The 18178-nt window shown below is 40.3% G+C and overlaps 1 protein-coding gene across 9 annotated transcripts in view; it reads right to left on the bottom strand.

The window, feature by feature from the left end:
• The window catches only part of Nek11 (NIMA related kinase 11), a 253223-nt gene that overhangs the window by 156498 nt on the left and 78547 nt on the right, over positions 1–18178 (bottom strand). For all 9 annotated transcript variants that reach the window (XM_045136965.1, XM_045136962.1, XM_045136961.1 and 6 more), the window contains 2 exons: positions 4539–4603; positions 3098–3224 (listed from right to left, as the gene is read on the bottom strand). In XM_045136965.1, coding sequence (XP_044992900.1) covers positions 3098–3224; positions 4539–4603 — 192 coding nt within the window. The remainder of the gene's footprint in view (positions 1–3097; positions 3225–4538; positions 4604–18178) is intronic.

Genomic DNA, 18178 nt, shown 5'->3' with positions numbered 1-18178 from the left:
GGTGGCTGTCAGCTACTACCAGGTCCCATTTTATTTCCAGAAACCGCTGCTGATTTAGCTCATGTTTTTGTATCTCCTGGATCCTTCAGAAGAAAATAAGCCAGTCCCTTCTCAATCTCCTTTCCCGCTGTGCCCTGGAAATGTTCTCCAATGAGGATACATTACATTCTTGGTCTTGACAGGCCAGCCAGGTGCTCATTCCTCTCTGTTTTCTTGTCTCTGTAGCTAAGCCTGGTTTAAGATCACTAAAGCCAGAGTCTATTACCAGGCATGAACCAGTGTTCCTCAGGACCTTCTACCTAGATGAAGTAACCTCCATCCTAGATGAAGTAAGACTCCAAGAGCTTCCCACTACACTCTGAGACCCACATAGTTCCCACCACCAAGCCAAGCCCTCCACTAGAAGCCCCCAACCAACACAGGGCCCCAACACAGTAATCTAGTTGATTCCCCCCAAGACAAATGAGACCAGCAGTGAAATGTTACATCATTTCTCTTAATTACACTACCAAAATTTTCAATAATTTTGTGCTTCATCTCTTCTATGAAAAATATATTATAACTATTCATTAGTTTAAATTAACTTAAAGAGCCAGCCTAGGAACCCAACTTATATAGGATAGGTGGAGAAAAGAAAATCATTTAACAATTGCTTAGACAAAACAGTCATGGTATTCAAAGCATTGTTCTTCATGAAACTAATTACACTAACTTTCCAAATAACTCTATCAACTTTTTTTGTGCTCTTTTGAGAGGGACTTCATGGACTTGAACGCTGTGAATAATTGAATCCAGATAGGCTTAACAGATTGCAGAAGGAAGATGAGGTTACGTATGGGCAAACGTTAGCAGATGAAGATACAATTAGTATGAGACCAATTCTTTTTAAGCATTATAAATAGAGTGTGCGCAGCTACTAGGGCTAAAGCAGCAACACCTGTCAGTTATCCTTAAGCGTTTCCAGTCCACAACAAGCAGCTGCTGCACTCTGAGATGCAGGGACGGGTTCTCGTCCTCATTCAATCTAATTTCTCTGAGAGTGACTCATCACATGTCTATATCTGCCACGATAATTAATAGTCCTCTATTATTCTTTCCACTTTAGGTTTGGCAGTTGAAATTTCATTACCAGATAAGCCCGTTTTGATTTAGATACAACCGATGTAATTACTAAATTCATAACAAGGTGGCTACTCGAGGTCATGGTGATGATGGAGGCTCAGCTTGTCCTTGCTGAATAAGTTTACCATCACTGCAAGGAGATGACCTAAATCTTGGACAGACAAATTAAAATTCTCTTGCATTTTGACGTTTAGGAACTTTTGACTATTTCACATTTTGCCTGTGTATTATATTTGCATTATTATAAAACATTATAGCAATGCTGCCTGATAGTCAATTTTCCATATAATATTGGCAGAAAATTGTTTAAAAAAAGATAAAATAAAGTTGCACAGAGACAAAGCTTTTTTATTTCCCCCTGGGGGTCTGTTGTCTCAGTTTCCTGCCAGCCATCCACCAGATACCTCAATGTAGATTTCTTGTCTAAAGATGTATTGCTACATGTGGCTCCTCAACCTTCAGCAATGGGCCTCCTGAATTAATTTACCCTCATGTCAAATGACATGATTTCATAATTTCTTATGATAACATAATCACAAATCATTAAGACATTATACATTTGATTCTATTTTTAAAATTCATAATAATAATTTTGAACTTTTAAGTGTGAAGAACAAAGAAAGTATGAAACTAAAATTCATTCCAAAGCCCAACACTGATGTCTTCAAACTGCAGAGGGAATCCCGAAATAAGCAAGATGTCTCCCAAGGAGCAGAAATCCATCCTCTTTGCTTTTGTACTCTAGGGGAGACTGCACAGTCTCTGGGGTAGAAGTCCATGTTCCATGTGGCAACATTTAAAGAAACTGACTCCTCCTGACATTACTGTTTGGTTTCTGTTTTGAACTCGAGTTTTGAGTTTTGTTATTGCTGGGGGTACTGTGGGAATGGATGAGGCAAGATGATAGGTGAGTTGGGAAAGACCTCCAGGCCAGAAGCAAGCTAACAAGGATGAAATCGAGTGAAGGACCTAGAAACAATCATAAGACTGAACTGAAGGGACAAGATTTACGAGAAGCGGCCACAGCGCCGCCTTGCCTTGCCAGTTTCTCTCCATTTGGGAGGCTCGGCAATAAGAACAGAAGTTAATAACCCTTCATACACCCCAAGCCTCTCCCCTGTGGGGGTTTGCTTTTCCCTAACCACACAAAAGGTCATTTTCTGCTTTATCATCTTTGGAAAAATGAAGTATGCCTATCTCTCATAATGCTCTGGAAATTCAGAACTACTTGATGTTGATTTGCATATAATAATTATTTACTTAATTAGCAAGCTCTCAGCAAGATTGTTCTTTCAACTCTTAACAAGCTGGAAATTGGGTGAGTCCACTTCAAGAGAAAGAAATATTCCCTAAATAGGCACGAGTGCTTACAGCAGAGACAGACTGCAGAGACAGACTGCCCAGTTGTCACATGGTTTCTGCAGTGAGATTTAAACTGGCCTAAGAGCCCAGAGAAACTGAAAAATCATAAATATATCTATCATCAAATATCTCAAAACCCAAGAGATTATAAATGCAGGTTATCCATAAAGCCAATATCTTTACTAAAATTCTTAAAAATAGCAAGAAGAGAACTCCAGAAAGGCTGTCGAATCCCCACAGAGCTGGAAGTTAACCTTAAAATAAAGCACAGTATTTAGAGCTACAAATGCTTTATTTAATAGGCTAGCAGAAACATCAAAATTTAATGCTTCTGCTACATTAAGAACTTTCCCCTGTGGTTCAGGAACTAAAACTCCAAGCCAAATGATTCATCTATGAATAAAGAGAATTTTTAAATGAATTTAATAGAATATAAACAGTTCCAAATCCAGAAAAAAAAAAAAAACCTCTTTTATTATGGCCACAGCATTTCCCAATGTCAAAGGGATAAAGCTAGTAGTAGGTATGGTAAGTAGATGGGCTTCAAAGCAAGGAGCTTCACTCCATGGGGTGACAGATGAAGAGGCCTCAGGGCCAGCTCCCGTCCACTTACCAGATGTCCGACTTCGTGTCACAGCCTTCATGCTTCAGAGCCTCGGGACTCATATAATGTGGAGTACCAGTTAAAGTCGTGGCCAGGTCCCAGGACCCCATTAGGAGTCGAGACACTCCAAAATCCCCTTGAAGCGAGAATGAATTGGTGTTAATACTTCGAAGCACCAGAAAACCACCATGGGGAGTTAATAGTTGATTTGATGGTTGCATTATGGCAATGCTTCTTACCATATGCAAAGGGAAGGAAAAGGTGCTGCCTTCAGTTATATACTGCTGGCAAATAGCTTTACACACACAAGCTCTACAGGAGGGAAAAGACTAAGCCTGAATGACATGAGCGTGAATGACAGAACCTAAAAGTCTTCATTTCATTGTTTCATCATTTCATATGGAAAACTAGACAGCTTGGAATTAAGCCTTTGTAAATCTGAAAATAAGCCTAAGGAGATGGCTCAGCAGTTAAAGGCACCTGCTTGAAAACCTTGCCAGCCAGGGTTCAACTCCCCAGTACCTACGTAAAACCAGATGTACAATGTTCTAGAGTTCATAATCTAAAAACAACAAACAGAGGTTCTGAAAGGGTTGTATATGATGACATGCAAATTAATCTGAAGGGAGAAGAGTTTGAGCTGAATTTACAATAAAATAAAATCTTGGGGCTGGAAAGATAGCTTAGCCATTAAGGCACTTGCCTGCAAAGTCAAAGGACCCAGGTTCAATTCCCCTGGACACTTATAAGCCAGATGCACAAGGTGGTGCTTATGTCTGGAGTTTGCAGTGGCTAGAGGCTCTGGCATGCCAATTCTCTCTGTGTGTCTCTTTCTTTCTCTCAAATAGGTAAAAATAAACTATTTTTAAAAGATCTTTAGGGATCTAAAACCACATAAGTCCAAAAATTTGAATTCCACTGACTCTATTCTTGCCTAGTTGCATCCTTTTATTCCATCCTTCCCTAAGAACATCCTATGTGATGCTTAGATAACCCATTAGCTATTTGTGTAAAAATATAGTTCTGAAGAATCAAACATTGATAAAGCCTTGTTATGAACATTTAAATTACATATAGTAACTGCTTATTGCTTGTGGCAAAATAACTGAGAAACCTATAGCAATTCATTAAATAAGTAAAGCAAGTCTAACCACTTGCAATGTGCCTGGCAAAGTACAGGAGCTTAAATATATATTGATTTCAAATATATATTCAGTATATATGGCTCATCCATCAACCATATAATTTACTTCAACTTAGATAGTCAGAAACAAAACAATTTGGTTTTGCTGGATCCTATCCACATAAGAATAGAAATTTGTGACCTTTAAAGAAACCTGCACTTGATCACTTTATCACTAACGTGTACCATATACTTTAACTCAATATGATGACATCTAGAATAGACTCTCCCATGGTTTTGGAATGTGTATGTTTTTAAAAGTATTACCAATTTTAAGTAGATTATTTTTCAGAAATATATTCTTTGATTTCAAGTCTCGATGAAGTATCCTCCTACAAAAAGCAAAAAGAAAAAAAAGGTATACGTCATGCAAAATATAAAACACAAGTTCAAAATTAAATAATGTTTCTGGCTATGTGTGAAAGGATTCGTAAGGAAATATATGCTTCCATACATAAAACTTTCAGTGTTTCAAAGCTTCAAAGCCATAAACATTCATTTTCTAATTTCCCTGAGGAAATAGGAGATTGCAAATAAAGGTTTTTAAATTTTTTTTGTTTTTTTTTTTTAATTTATTTATTTGAGAGCAACAGACAGAGAGAAAAAGGCAGAGAAAGAGAGAGAGGATGGGCGCGCCAGGGCTCCCAGCCACTGCAAACAAACTCCAAATGCGTGCGCCCCTTGTGCATCGTGGGTCCTGGGGAATTGAGCCTCGAACCAGGGTCCTTAGGCTTCACAGGCAAGCGCTTAACCGCTAAGCCATCTCTCCAGCCCAAATAAAGGTTTTAAGAAAGAGGAGGGGCCTGAGGAGATGGCTCCGTCGGTAAAGTGGTTGCCTTACAAGCATAAAGACTTGGGTTTGGTCCTCAGAAGCCACAAAAAAATGTTGTGGTATGCACTTATAAACCCATTATAATATAATGGTGGTGTGTGCTTATCATCTCAATGTTGAAGAGGCAGAGACAGGCAGATCTATGGGACTCATGTCAGTCAGTTTAACCTATTTGTCAAGTTCCGTGCCAATGACAGAACCTGTCTCAAGAAAAGATGGACAATACATCTGGAGAATAACATATAAGGTTGTATTCTAGCCCTCGCATGTGTGTGCACACACAGATACACACGCACACACTCATAACATACAAACATATACACACAAGAGAGGGAAACATATGTATTTCAATAGACCCAATTACATTGTGGGGTTTGTTCATAGTGATGTTGGTTAATATACTTACCAAGTCTTACTATAAGCCACCAAGTTGAATTATGTTAGTTAAAACTTTTATTTCTGGGGGCTGGGGAGATGTTTTAGTGGTTAAGGCATTTGCTGGAAAAACCAAAGGAGCTAGGTTCGATTTCCCAGTACTCACATAAGCCAGATGCACAAGTTGGAGCATGTATCTGAAGTTCATTTGCAGTAGCTGGAAGCCCCTGGTGCATCCATTCTCTCTCTCTCTCTCTGTCTCTCTCTGTCTCTCTCTCTCTCTCTCTCTCTCTTTATCTATCTATCTATCTATCTATCTATCTATCTATCTATCTATCTACATGCCTCCTTTCTCTCAAAAAATAGTAAAAAAATGTCTTTAGAAATCAAAAATCTTTTATTTCTGAACTTTACAGAACTAGACAACATGAAAACATTTTCCTAAACAGAAAACCCCTAAAAATGATTAATGAAACATACAAATACTGTTGCATACAGGTTTATGAGTTGCATTCCTAAAATGATGAGGTAAATCTCCTGGGGATTAGATAGAAAAGAAGGAAAATCTGGGGGACTGCAGTGCCTATGGCTTAACTGTCCTATGGGATTGTGTGTGTGGGGGGGGAGGGGTGTCTCAGTAAGCTATGAGCTGGCTGAACGATCACACACAGAAGCCAAGACCTGAAACCAGTGTGACATGGAAAGGTCATTCAAGTACATCCTTATAAAGTTAGAAACCCATCTGTGGTCCGTATTTTTAGTGAAAGGCTGACATCAGAAATATTCTATCATGTGAGGAAAAAAGGCTTATCATTTAAGTTAAGGACAATAGTCTGTCAAATAGGCAACTGTGTATGGTCTCAGAAATTCTGAGTCAGTAGATTAAAATTTTATGCTCAGTTGCTAATTGCCTCTTTTGTCATCTGGCAGAAGCTGGTGTAAATTAAGAATAAATAGATAATATGCAAGGAGATTAGACCCTTGAGTATTTCAGACAGCCAAATATGAACCAAGCTATAAGTGTATTTTAAGTGATCAAAATTGTAAAAAATAATAGAACACATGAACAAGGATAGTGCTGATTTAAGAAATTACCAAATGGAACTTCTAGGATGTGGTAAATATGACTATTGAAGTTAGACACTCACGACGAAATGATGAGCCTTATTATGTTCTCAGTGGAAGGAAATATGTATGTCTACACAAAACCTGATGTTACTACTAGCTGCATTCACAATTGGTAAAATGTGGAAACAAATAAGATGTCCTTCAGTGGATGAATGGCTAAATGAAGTAGGAGTGCATCCAGACTGGAATATCATTATTCAGTGCTAAAAGGAAATGAGCTACCCACAAATGAATGGAAGAGACCTCCGTGCAGACGACCCAGTGAAAGAAGTCATCTGAGAAGCCTATGCATTGCATGAGTCCAATATGATAACATTAAGGTAAAAGGCAAAATGACAGAGACAGTAAAATTAACAGTAATTTCCAGAGGTTGGGGGGTGGAGAATGACTGGATGGAACATGAGAGCTTCTTTTAGCCCTCCCCCAAAATTATTCTGAAGCCAGGCGTGGTGATGCACACTTTTAATTCCAGCACTCCAAAGGCAGAGGTAGGAGGATTGCTGTGAGTTTGAGGATAGTCTGTGGCTACAGCAAGTGCCAAGTAAGCCTGGGCTAGAGTGAGACCCTACCTTGACAAAAAAAAAAAAAAAAAAAAGCTATCCTTATTGATAATATATTGATACATATGTGTCATTGTACATTTTCTCAAACCCACAGAATGCATATCACCAAGACTGAACGTACTGTAAAGTAGACACTTTGGGTGTTAATGGTATAGATGTGGTAGATTCATCAGTTGTAACAAATGGACCAGTCCTACAGGGAATGCTGATAACAGGGGAGGCAACACATGAGCTGGGTCAGATGTCTTTGTGCTTCTGCCCAATTTGCTATGAACTTAAAGATGCCATGAAAATTAAAAGGCATTTAAAATATTTAACCAAGTTTTAGTAAGCTTGCAAAGCTGTAAAGACTAAACTTGGATTTCAGGGTTTACAGCAAGGAGGAGAGATCTTGGCAAAAACACTAAAGCCTTCACCACAGTGCTGAGAAGTGACAGAGGAGTGCTCAACACTGAGACATCTCTATCACACCTTCCAAAGCTCAGGGCCCATTGCTGGAGAGGTGGCAGAAAAAATGTAAGAGCCAAAGGAAGGATAGGACTCCTTCCAGCACATTCTTCCAGACACAAAATGGCCCGAATATTCATGATCCCGCAGTGCCTGATACTACCTAAACAAGACCCTCGTAATAAGAGGAAAAGATGATGACATCAAAATAAAAGAGACACTAATTGAGGGGATATGATGGTGAGTGGAGTTGTGAAGGGGAAGTGGGGGAAGGGAGGGAATTATCACTGCTTATTGTCTATACTTATGGAAGTTGTCAGTTTAAAAAGTTAAAAGAAAATATTAAAGTCTTCAGGGGAAAGCCTTAGAGGGCAACTTTTAGAAATAAGGCAAGCTAGAAAGTGGGTCCAGTGGTATTTACTTATAACCCCAGACAGTCTGGAAGCTGAGGCAGAAGGATTACAAGTTTGAAATTGGCCTGTAGAAGAGTTCATCTCAAAAAGGATGAAATGAAAATGAAAGATAAAGGAAGTAAATAAAAAGGAAAGGGAAGAGGTAGGAGAAAGAAACCAGAGATTAAGAAGGAAGGAGGGGACTACAGAGATGGCTTCACTGTTAACATGCAAGCCTAAGGACCCACGTTCCATTCCCCAGTGCCTATATAAGCCAGATGACAAGGGAGTGCATGCATCTGGAGTTATTGCAGTGCCTGGATTCCCTGGCATGCCCATTCTCTCTTTCTTTCTGTCTGCCTCTCTCTCTCTCTCTCTCTCTCTCTCTCTCTCTCTCTCTCTCTCTCTCTCATTCAAAATGGATAAATAAAATAAAAATAAATATTTTTAAAAAAAAGAAGAAAGGGGCTGGAGTGATGGCTTACTGGTTAAGGTTATTTGTCTGAAAAACCAAAGGTTTCTGGTTCGACTCTCCAGGACCCACATAAGCCAAATGCACAAGGGGGCGCATGCGTCTGGAGTTCATCTGCAGTGGCTGGAGGCCCTGGCCTGTCATGCCTGTTCTCTATCTCTCTCTCATAAGTAAAATAAAAATATTTTTTAAAAAAAAAAGAAGAAAGAAGGGATGGAAAGAAGTAGGGACAGAGAGGCAAACTAGAAGAGGCTAAAATCTAGGTTTAAACCACCTCAATAACACTGTGTAACTACCAACCATGGAAAAAATACTACCTCTTAATAATTCACATATATTATTCAGCACCCATTTAAAAACTACCAGAGGGCTGGAGAGATGGCTTAGAGGTTAAGTGCTTGCCTGTGAAGCCTAAGGACCCTGGTTCAAGGCTCGATTCCCCAGGACCCACGTTAGCCAGATGCACAAGGGGGAGCACGCATCTGGAGTTTGTTTGCAGTGGCTGGAGGCTCTGGCGTGCCCATTCTCTCTCTCTCTCTCTCTCTCTCTCTCTCTCTCTCTCTCTCTCTATCTATCTATCTCTGCCTCTTTCTCTCTCTGTCTGTCGCTCTCAGATAAATAAATAAAATTTTTTTTAAAATTAAAAAAAAACTACCAGAAATACCAGGTGACAAGATCAAGTGACTAAAGACAAAACAAATAAAAATAAACAGCAAAACCAAAAGTGATCAGTCTGTTGGAATTGCTAGATTATTAGACAAAGAGTTAAAAAAGATTACTATGATTGAGAGGCAGGCCTGGAGACTCCTGATGTAACCTCAGCACTTGGGAGACTGAGGCAGGAGGAACACTGCAAGTTTGAGACCAGACTGGGCTACAGAAGGACCTCCAAGACAGCCTGGGTCACAGAGGGAGAACCTGCCTCAAAATCTGAAAACACCAAAACAAATGATTCATGTGTTCACAAAAACATTGATAAAATGAAAGATTTCATCAGATAACTCAAAACCACACACATTTTAAAAAGAATCCTGCGGAAATCTTGGAAATGAAATTACACTTTACTAAAATGAATCATTATGAAGTATGTGAGACATTACAGAAGATTCAGAACCATGATTTTTGTTAATGAGAAGTATTTTGACTGAAGAACAAAAAAGGAAAGAAAAGGTAAAAACAGTTTTAAAAATAGGCATCTAAGAAAACATCAGAAGTGTGGCTGTAATATTCCAACATATGTAAATGACAGCCTCCAGTCAGCATTACCTTTGCCTCTTCTTCACAGTTCTTATTTATTCATTAATTAATTGCTTATTTTTATACATGGTATGTGTATATGCATGTATATGGGTACATGAGGGCCTACCGTTGCTGTAAATAAACACCAGATGGTCATGTCTGGCTTACACGAGTGGCTTTAGAATTGAACCTAGCTGGCAGGCTTTGCAAGCAAGTACCTTTAATCTCTGAGCCATCACCACACCCCCATTCTTCACAATTTTTTTACTCACAGTAGATGCTCAACTAATGCATGTTAATTCTCAAACACTATTCTTAGCATAAATATGAATTCCATTTTGTGGAGTTTACTTATTCATCCAAAAAACTAGTTATTGAATCACAGCTACATGCTATATGCTGTACACATGATGTGAAACAGAGATTCATGAGACAATATCCCTGATGGCTTTTAAGATGGTTAGAGGCTTTTTTTTAGTTATGCAGATAACTATAGAAGATGATAGAATGGAACATAGTTGCCATCCACTTTATGAAAAAATATAATAATGAATGATAAAAATATAAAATGTTTATGTAGTACAATATAGATCTCTATAAAATATAAAACTATAATTATGAATTGTTAATGGTTACTGCTGTGGCATTTTGAAGGTGGAGTGTCCCTCATAGTCTACGTGTTGTGATTAAGCCTCATAGGTAATCCCCAGCCAGCGGCGCTTTGGGAGGTGGAGTCTTGCTGGAGGTGAGTCACCGGAGACAGGCCTTCGGATTTTATAATCCATCCACACTTGCCCGTTACTAGCTAGTTCACTACTGCTGCCTCATCCCAGCTTATGTGACACCTAATTGTTCTGCTTTGCTTGGCCGCTATAATAAAACTTCCCTTTGAATCTAAGTCAAAATAAACCCTTTCTTTCAATAAGCTGCTTCTGGTTGGGTGTCTTGTCTCAGCATTGAGAAGGCAATGGCAACAATTACTAACAAAAATATTCCACCAATATAAGGAAACATCTCTCCCAACAGATGACTAACACATGTGTCAACAAAGTTAATGATACTATTATTTGTTGAGACTAGAAATACTGGTTATGAGTATAAATTGTTTCATTACCATCAGTGGTAATATTTCAAAGGTGATGAGATTATTTTTGTATGGTTGCCAGACCCAATTATGTAGAGAAAAGCTGCAAATTTTAAGGACTAGATTCAAAGAAAGTCCAAAATCCAATAGCATATTTCACAGGAGACAAAATGGGAACACATTCAACTGTGCTTGGGAAATCAATATTGTATGTAGATTGAAGAACTGGGGTTTACAGCAAGAGGCTCCTTTAATTCAACAGTCTGTACCTACAGCCATTCTGGAAAACACTATAGAAGTTCCACAAAAAAAGAAAAAAAAATAAAAATGTATGGTATGTTGTCAATACTCTATTCTGGGATAAACCTCTGTTCATTTGCGTTATCTTGTTATGTTATATTCGTTTCTCCAAGAAAACTCACAAAAAAGAGACTTATAGAAGATAGGTCCCTAGAGAAGCTACTACTGTTTTGGCTAAATACATGCATTATACCCACCAAATTATGCCCATTTATTAATGCTATTCTCACTTTGGTTAGAGAAGCTTCTATGTTCAGATGGTGGTGACCACTGGGGAGACTCAAAAACTCATTTAAGTGCCAAGAAGTGACAGCACAGTGTTCAGCACTAAGTTGGACACCCCTGTCACATTCTCCACGGCTCAGAGACCACTGCAGAAGAGATGACTGAAAGGAGCCAGAGGATGAGAGGAATGCTTGGCAATACTGTCTTCCAGATACAGACTGACGGTTACACTCGTGACCTGAATGGCTGACGCTACGTACACGAGACCTTTCATTCAAACCACCACTCTTGGGATTAGAAATAATGACCCAACGACATGCCAGAAGACACTGTCAGGATAAATAAAACGTTCAAGAGACACTTAGCCGATGACAACTGGACTAGACAGGTAGAAGTGAGTTACAAATAAAAATACATTATTATTTCAGGTATAAAGATATAATAATAGTAAGCTGGGTGTAGTGGTGCACGCCTTTAATCCCAACACTTGGGAGGCAGAAGCAGTAGGATCACTGTGAATTTGAAGCCACCCTGAGACTACCTAGTGAATTCCAGGTCAGCCAGGCTTGAGTGAGACCTTACCTCAATAATAATGATGATGATGATGATAATAATAATAGCACTATGTGTTTTAAGACTAAGGCATGCAGTATGTTAGAAAGTAGGTCATAAGAAGCAAGTGGATGCTTCTGCAGCAATGCAATAATAAGTTCTGTGAAACAGGCCAGTTGTCAGGCTACATGTGGTTAAAGAATAATATATTTAATTGTAGCTTTCTGCTCCTTCTGGATGCAATAAATAAAATGGGGTCCAGGAAGAATAAATAAAGTCTTATCATATACTCAGCTAATACTCATTATCTCAAGTACATAAAAGCCAAATCCAAGAAATAATGAGATAATAAATAATACAGGTAATTTCTATAAAACATTTCTTCAAAAAAGTTTAAAATAGTTTTCCATCTGCCTTCTCATGCACCCCACACTGTGTCTATAAGAGTGGAGAATCTCCAAGAGATCTGGCTACAGTTTAACAACCATTTGTGACCACACTCATGCTAGGGCTCCTATCTCCATCTCCCCATTGGGCCACTCTCTGCCAGCCCCCAAGGCTTCCCCTAGGCTGAACCGTGTGCAGAGGTACAGCCTCAGCCCAGGGGAGGATTGTAGAGAAGGTACAGGCAGTCCTACCTTTTTTTTTCCCCTTAGCTCCTTCTCTTGATAGCCTCTGGTACCTCATATCACTTCCCTTGGGGCCACCCTTCACTTGGCAGGGTGTCAGGTGGAGCACTAGCTCTTTAGCACAATTGATGACTCCTGGGTTGTTTCTGCACCGTTCTTTGTCATGTGGCTCATCTTGAACTGAGGTTCCTGCTTCACTTTCCTCAGTTGTCATGACGAAGAGTCTGTGTTGGAGTCAGGAGCTGGATCAGATCACCTTCTATCAGCTATGGCTAACCCATCAGGAATGAGCCTACTCCTGGTGTGGGAGTGGGTGTGCACGGAAAGAACTGACAACAAGACATCCTCAAGAAATGGAATCAGGGGCCTGGGGAGACAGTTCAGTTGGTAAAGTGCTACCCACACAAGGATGAGTTCAATCCCTAAAGCCTATGTAAAAATGCAGAGCATGGAGGTACATGCCTGTATGTGACAGCTGGACAGGTAGAAGCAGTCAGGGGGCTTCAGTCACTCTCTCAAAAGAACTTTTTTAAAAGGTGGATGAGGGCTGGAGAGATGGCTTAGCAGTTAAGGCATTTGCCTGCTAAGCCAAAGGACCCAGGTTCAATTCACCAGGACCCACGTTAGCCAGATGCACAAGGGGCACATGCACCTGGAGTTCATTTGCAGTGGCTGGAGGCCCTGGTGCACCAATTCTCTCTCTCTCTCTCCCTGCCTATTTCTGTATCTTTCTTTCTAATAAATAAATAAAAATAAAATATATTTTTTTAAAAAGGTGGATGACACTCAAACAACACCCAGAGTTGTCGTCTGGCCACCACACACACACAAACCCTCTCTCTCTCTCTCTCTCTCTCTCTCTCTCTCTCTCTCACACACACACACACACACACACACACACCAAAATAAAAACAAGAGGGAGCAAGGAGAAAGTTCTACTAAACCACAGCTCCTCTCAAATTTTATTTATTAAAAATATTTTTATTTATTTATTTGCAAGCAGAGATAGAGAGGAGAGAGAGAGAAAGAGAGAGAGAGAATGGGCACATCAGGACCTCCAGCCACTGTAAATGAACTCCAGATGCATGCACCACTGTGCATCTGGATTTACATGGGTATTGGGGAATCGAACCAGGGTCACTAGGCTTTGCAGATAGCACCTTAACTACTCAGCCATCTCTCCAGCCCTCCTCTCAAATTTTCTATGGCCATCTCCAAAGCACCTCCTTCCTCATTCATGTCTTAGCAGGAATCCTCAAGTAGGTATCTTCCCCAGGAGCCTTGCTTGCTATACTGAAAAGTTCTTCATACCACTTTTCAGGAACTAAATTAGCTGCTCTACAACATCTCAACAAACTATGTTGGAAATGTGTGGGTGGCCAGGTGACAAGGAGGTCACATTAGGGAAAGCGTATCAGCCTGCTGTCTCTTCCACTGGGAAAGCACTCAAATTAGCAAGGTTTCAAGACCACCAGGGACAGGGAGGCCACTGTGAGACGCTGCTTAAGAAACAAGCTCATGAACTCCCCACCTCTTCAGTAGGAAGGAGTTTTGTGCAACAATCTCAAGATAGTTTTGAGTGAACTGTGACTATTCTTGGGTCTTCACAGTATTATTTGTGTGTTTATGCCATATGATCTAGACTGAGAGTTTTTAACATGTAAAAATAAACCAAGTTAAGATAAGTCTAGGGAAGTTCCAAGGAAGTGAGCAACATTTCCAGTTCTTTATCCTCTTTCCTTCTCATTTTCCTAGCGATGTCTTTTTCTTCTCCCTATGCTGTATTCATCAGAGTTCTTCAAGAAATGAAACCAGTGTGAGATTTATATCAACTCATACAATGACAGAGGCTGAGAAGCTACATAATAAATCCCCATCCATGGTCAGATGAGAGGTGGCCCAGCTCAAACAGTGAGGCAGGGAAGGGGGCAGCTCCTTCTTGCTTCAATGGATTGCCTGATGCCCACTCACACTGGGGAGGGCAATCTTACACAGACAGACTTATCCAAAAGTGGCATTTAATCTGGGCATGCCACTGTCCACTCAAGTGGACACAAACTTAGCCATCACATGTACTTTTTTGTTGTTGTTGTGCTTTTTCACTTTTTTTAAAAAAAGTTTTGTTACTTTTCTTTATTTATTTGAGAGCAACAGACAGAGAGAGAAAGAGGCAGATAGACAGAGAGAGAGAGAGAATGGGTGCACCAGGGCCTCTACTGCAATCGAACTCTAGATGCGTACGCCCCCTTGTGCATCTGGCTAACGTGGGTTCTGAGGAATCGAGCCTCGAACTGGGGTCCTTAGGCTTCACAGGCAAACACTTAACCGCTAAGCCATCTCTCCAGCCCACTTACTTTTTTTTTATTAGTAATGTATACAGTGTGTATACAGCCATGATGGTACCATCGTTAGCCTTCTCCCTGTTGTCCCCTCATGAGGATTGTGGGTGTTACATTGTGGGGGTGGCCATCAGTTACAGGGGAGAGGCAATGTCTCTGTGCATAATGACCCAACTTATGACTCTGACAATCGTTCTGTCCCCTCTTCCATGAATTTCCCTGAGCCATGTTGGGTTCATATTAGGTTTGCTTCAGTGATGAGGTCTTGGGAACCTCCATGTCTCTGGATCTCTGGTTTGGTAGGAGTTGAGTGTTCTCTGTGTCTATCTCCTTCACCCTTGTGCTGGTACCAGGTTCACCGAGAAAGCAGCTCTTGCTCATTACCCCACTAACTCTATGGCTTCAATTGGTGCAAAGCATTGTCACAGAGAAGCTGTTGTGTAGTAATTGCCTCCAAATTGAAGGAAGAAGGCTCCTTAAGGTTCGGGAAGGAAAGTGAAACACACACCACACTGGAATTAAAAATTCACAAGTCTGAGGAAGCTGTTGAAATTTATATGATTCAAAAGGCCCTTTCTTGGGCTGGAGAGATGGCTTAGTGATTAAGGTACTTGCCTGCAATGCTAAAGGATGCAGGTTTGATTCCCCAATAACAAAGTAAAGCAAGATGCACATGGTGGCACATGTGTCTGGAGTTCATTTGCAGTGGCTAGATGCCCTGGTGTGTCTACTCTCTCTCTCACATAAATAAATAAAATATTTTTAAGTTTTATTTATTTATTTAAGACAGTCAGAACACAGAGACAGACAGAATGGGCACACTAGGGCCTCCAGCCACTGCGAACGAACTCCAGACGCACGTCCCCCTTTGTGTATCTGGCTTACACGGGTCCCGGGGAATCAAACTGGGGTCCTGTGGCTGGCAGGCAAGCGCCTTAACCACTAAGCCATCCCTCCAGACCATAGATAGATAGATAGATAGATAGGTAGATAGATAGATAGATAGATATAGATATATAGATATATAGATAGATAGATAGATAGATATAGATATATAGATATATATATAGATAGATAGATAGATAGATAGATATAGATATATAGATATATAGATAGATAGATAGATAGATAGATAGATAGATAGATAGATAGATATAGATATATAGATAGATAGATAGATATAGATATAGATATATAGATATATAGATATATAGATATATAGATATATAGATATATAGATATATAGATATATAGATATATAGATATATAGATATATAGATATATAGATATATATCCCCCTTCCCACAGGCAGTGAGCACTGCTAGGGACAGAGACTCGGAGGCAGAGCTGCTGGCAAGCTGTGGAGGAGCTGGGGAGATGCAGCTGCAGTGCAGTGTCACCCATGCTGGAGCGGGCTCTCAGGTGATGTTAGAGGCACGAAGGTAGGGACGTTTTATATTCTCTGTTAGAAGAGCATATTTGCACTTCACTTTGTAGGACGACTTTGTATGCCAGTATAACTGGGAAGCAGTTTAGCATACGCAGCACCCTGCTAACACCTTGTTTGCTCTGAATTAATCCTCACATACATGTCATTGTAACTGAGGCTCAGGAGAAAGCAGGGCTCTGTCTTCTCAGGCTCTCTGAATAAAGCAGTTTTAAAAATCAATCCCGGGTTTTTCCCCCTGTGACAGTAATGCAACTACCTCAGAGGCACCCATGCTCCTAAAAGCAATCCTCCCCCAGACCTCTGTAAGTAACCCCAATAAACTCATTGATCAGACTTTGGTAGAATCATTACTTTGGTCTGTAATCAATGTCCTGTCTTTTAGCTCTAGAGGCCTCCATCTTGCAATGATAGAAAATATCCCAGAACTAAAATAGCTAGGTTTTTTTTTTCCCCCTAAACTGAAACTTTCTGCCCTTACTTATTTCCTCCAAATGGGATCAGAAATAGCCACCTATTTCCTCTATCCTCATGGGATCAGTAAGAGCCACCCTCATTTCCCTCCCTTAGTGAGACTCCTCTATCATCCTACTTCTTTCCTCCTAACAGCCCTATAACTACCCTAGTCTGTGGCGGGGGGGGGGGGAATCCTAGTATGGGTCTGCCAGACACCCCACCACACACACACACACGCACACACACACACACACACGCACACACACCCCTGTGTAGATGTTTACCCCAGTAGACGCTCTGCCGTTGTAAGTTTCTCCTCCTAGTCTTTTGTCTTTTCCCATAACAAACTTGTACCTCACAGTAGCTAGGGTGAATAGATGCCTGTTCACACATCAGGAGCCAAACTTAACCTCTCATTTGCATGTATTGTTTCCAAGAGAATCTTCTTTATTAATATGGAAGCAATCCATGCATTTTTCAAAATGAAATGGAAGTGTCCCTTAGGTTTGGGGACTCCACCGAGAGGACAGAACAGCCTTACAGACGGCTGTCCGCTGCCAACTTGCGCCATGAGCACAGCGCTGGAGATCGCTCATGCAGCCTGACTACCTTCAGTCACCATGAGTTTGGTCCTGAGTGCACCCAGTCAGCTCATGGCTGGAGGACAGTGCCCCAAGGTACTCCTTCCCATTCTGTGGTCGGTGCTCCCTCAAGGCTTGCACAATCCTGAGTCCATCAACGTTTTGGCATAGAGGACAGGATGGAGGAGAACAAAAAAAAAATGAGACATCTAAACAGAAGTACTACTGGGAAAGAGGAGGGGCTCAGAGGAAAGAGTGGGGGAGGGGAGAGAAAAGAGTACCCTCTTTTTCCTTTTAGGAAGGGAATGCGATCAAATGTTCATGTATTAATAAAAAGAATGACTCGGACACTACCTTTTCAAGGCAGCTTTTTCTGGACCATGCATATTCTTTGCCTCTATGAATACCATTATTTGCAGTTTATGCCTAACGCTAAAAATAAACAATTCTTTCTGGTTTTAATCTGTTTTGAAACAGATCATTAAGATAAGGAATTTTATCTTCTGAAGGAAAGTTGTTAAAGACCTGTGCTAAATTAAATATTGAAAACCAATGTAAGTAAAAAGTAGATTATATATTTATAAGCCGGAAAAAAAATACTTCATTTAAAAGCTTTTCTGAATCTAGCAGCAGCAACAAACATCTATAATCCCAGACCTCAGGGGACGGACACAGTCAGGGGGACTGCAAGTTTGAAGTCAGTCTAGACATCATGGCTACATTCAGTCAAACAAACAAAAATTGCCATAAGGGCTGGGGATGTAGCTCAGTGAAGGATGGATTAAAATGGAAATATTTGCCTTCCCCACTCTCAACAAAAAATTTATAAAAATGTAGTAAAAAAAT

Source organism: Jaculus jaculus, chromosome 17, assembly GCF_020740685.1.
Source record: "Jaculus jaculus isolate mJacJac1 chromosome 17, mJacJac1.mat.Y.cur, whole genome shotgun sequence".
NCBI classification, from domain to species: Eukaryota; Metazoa; Chordata; class Mammalia; order Rodentia; family Dipodidae; genus Jaculus; species Jaculus jaculus.
Note: the sequence above shows the minus strand (reverse complement) of the source record. Positions and strands in the feature narration are given on the sequence as shown.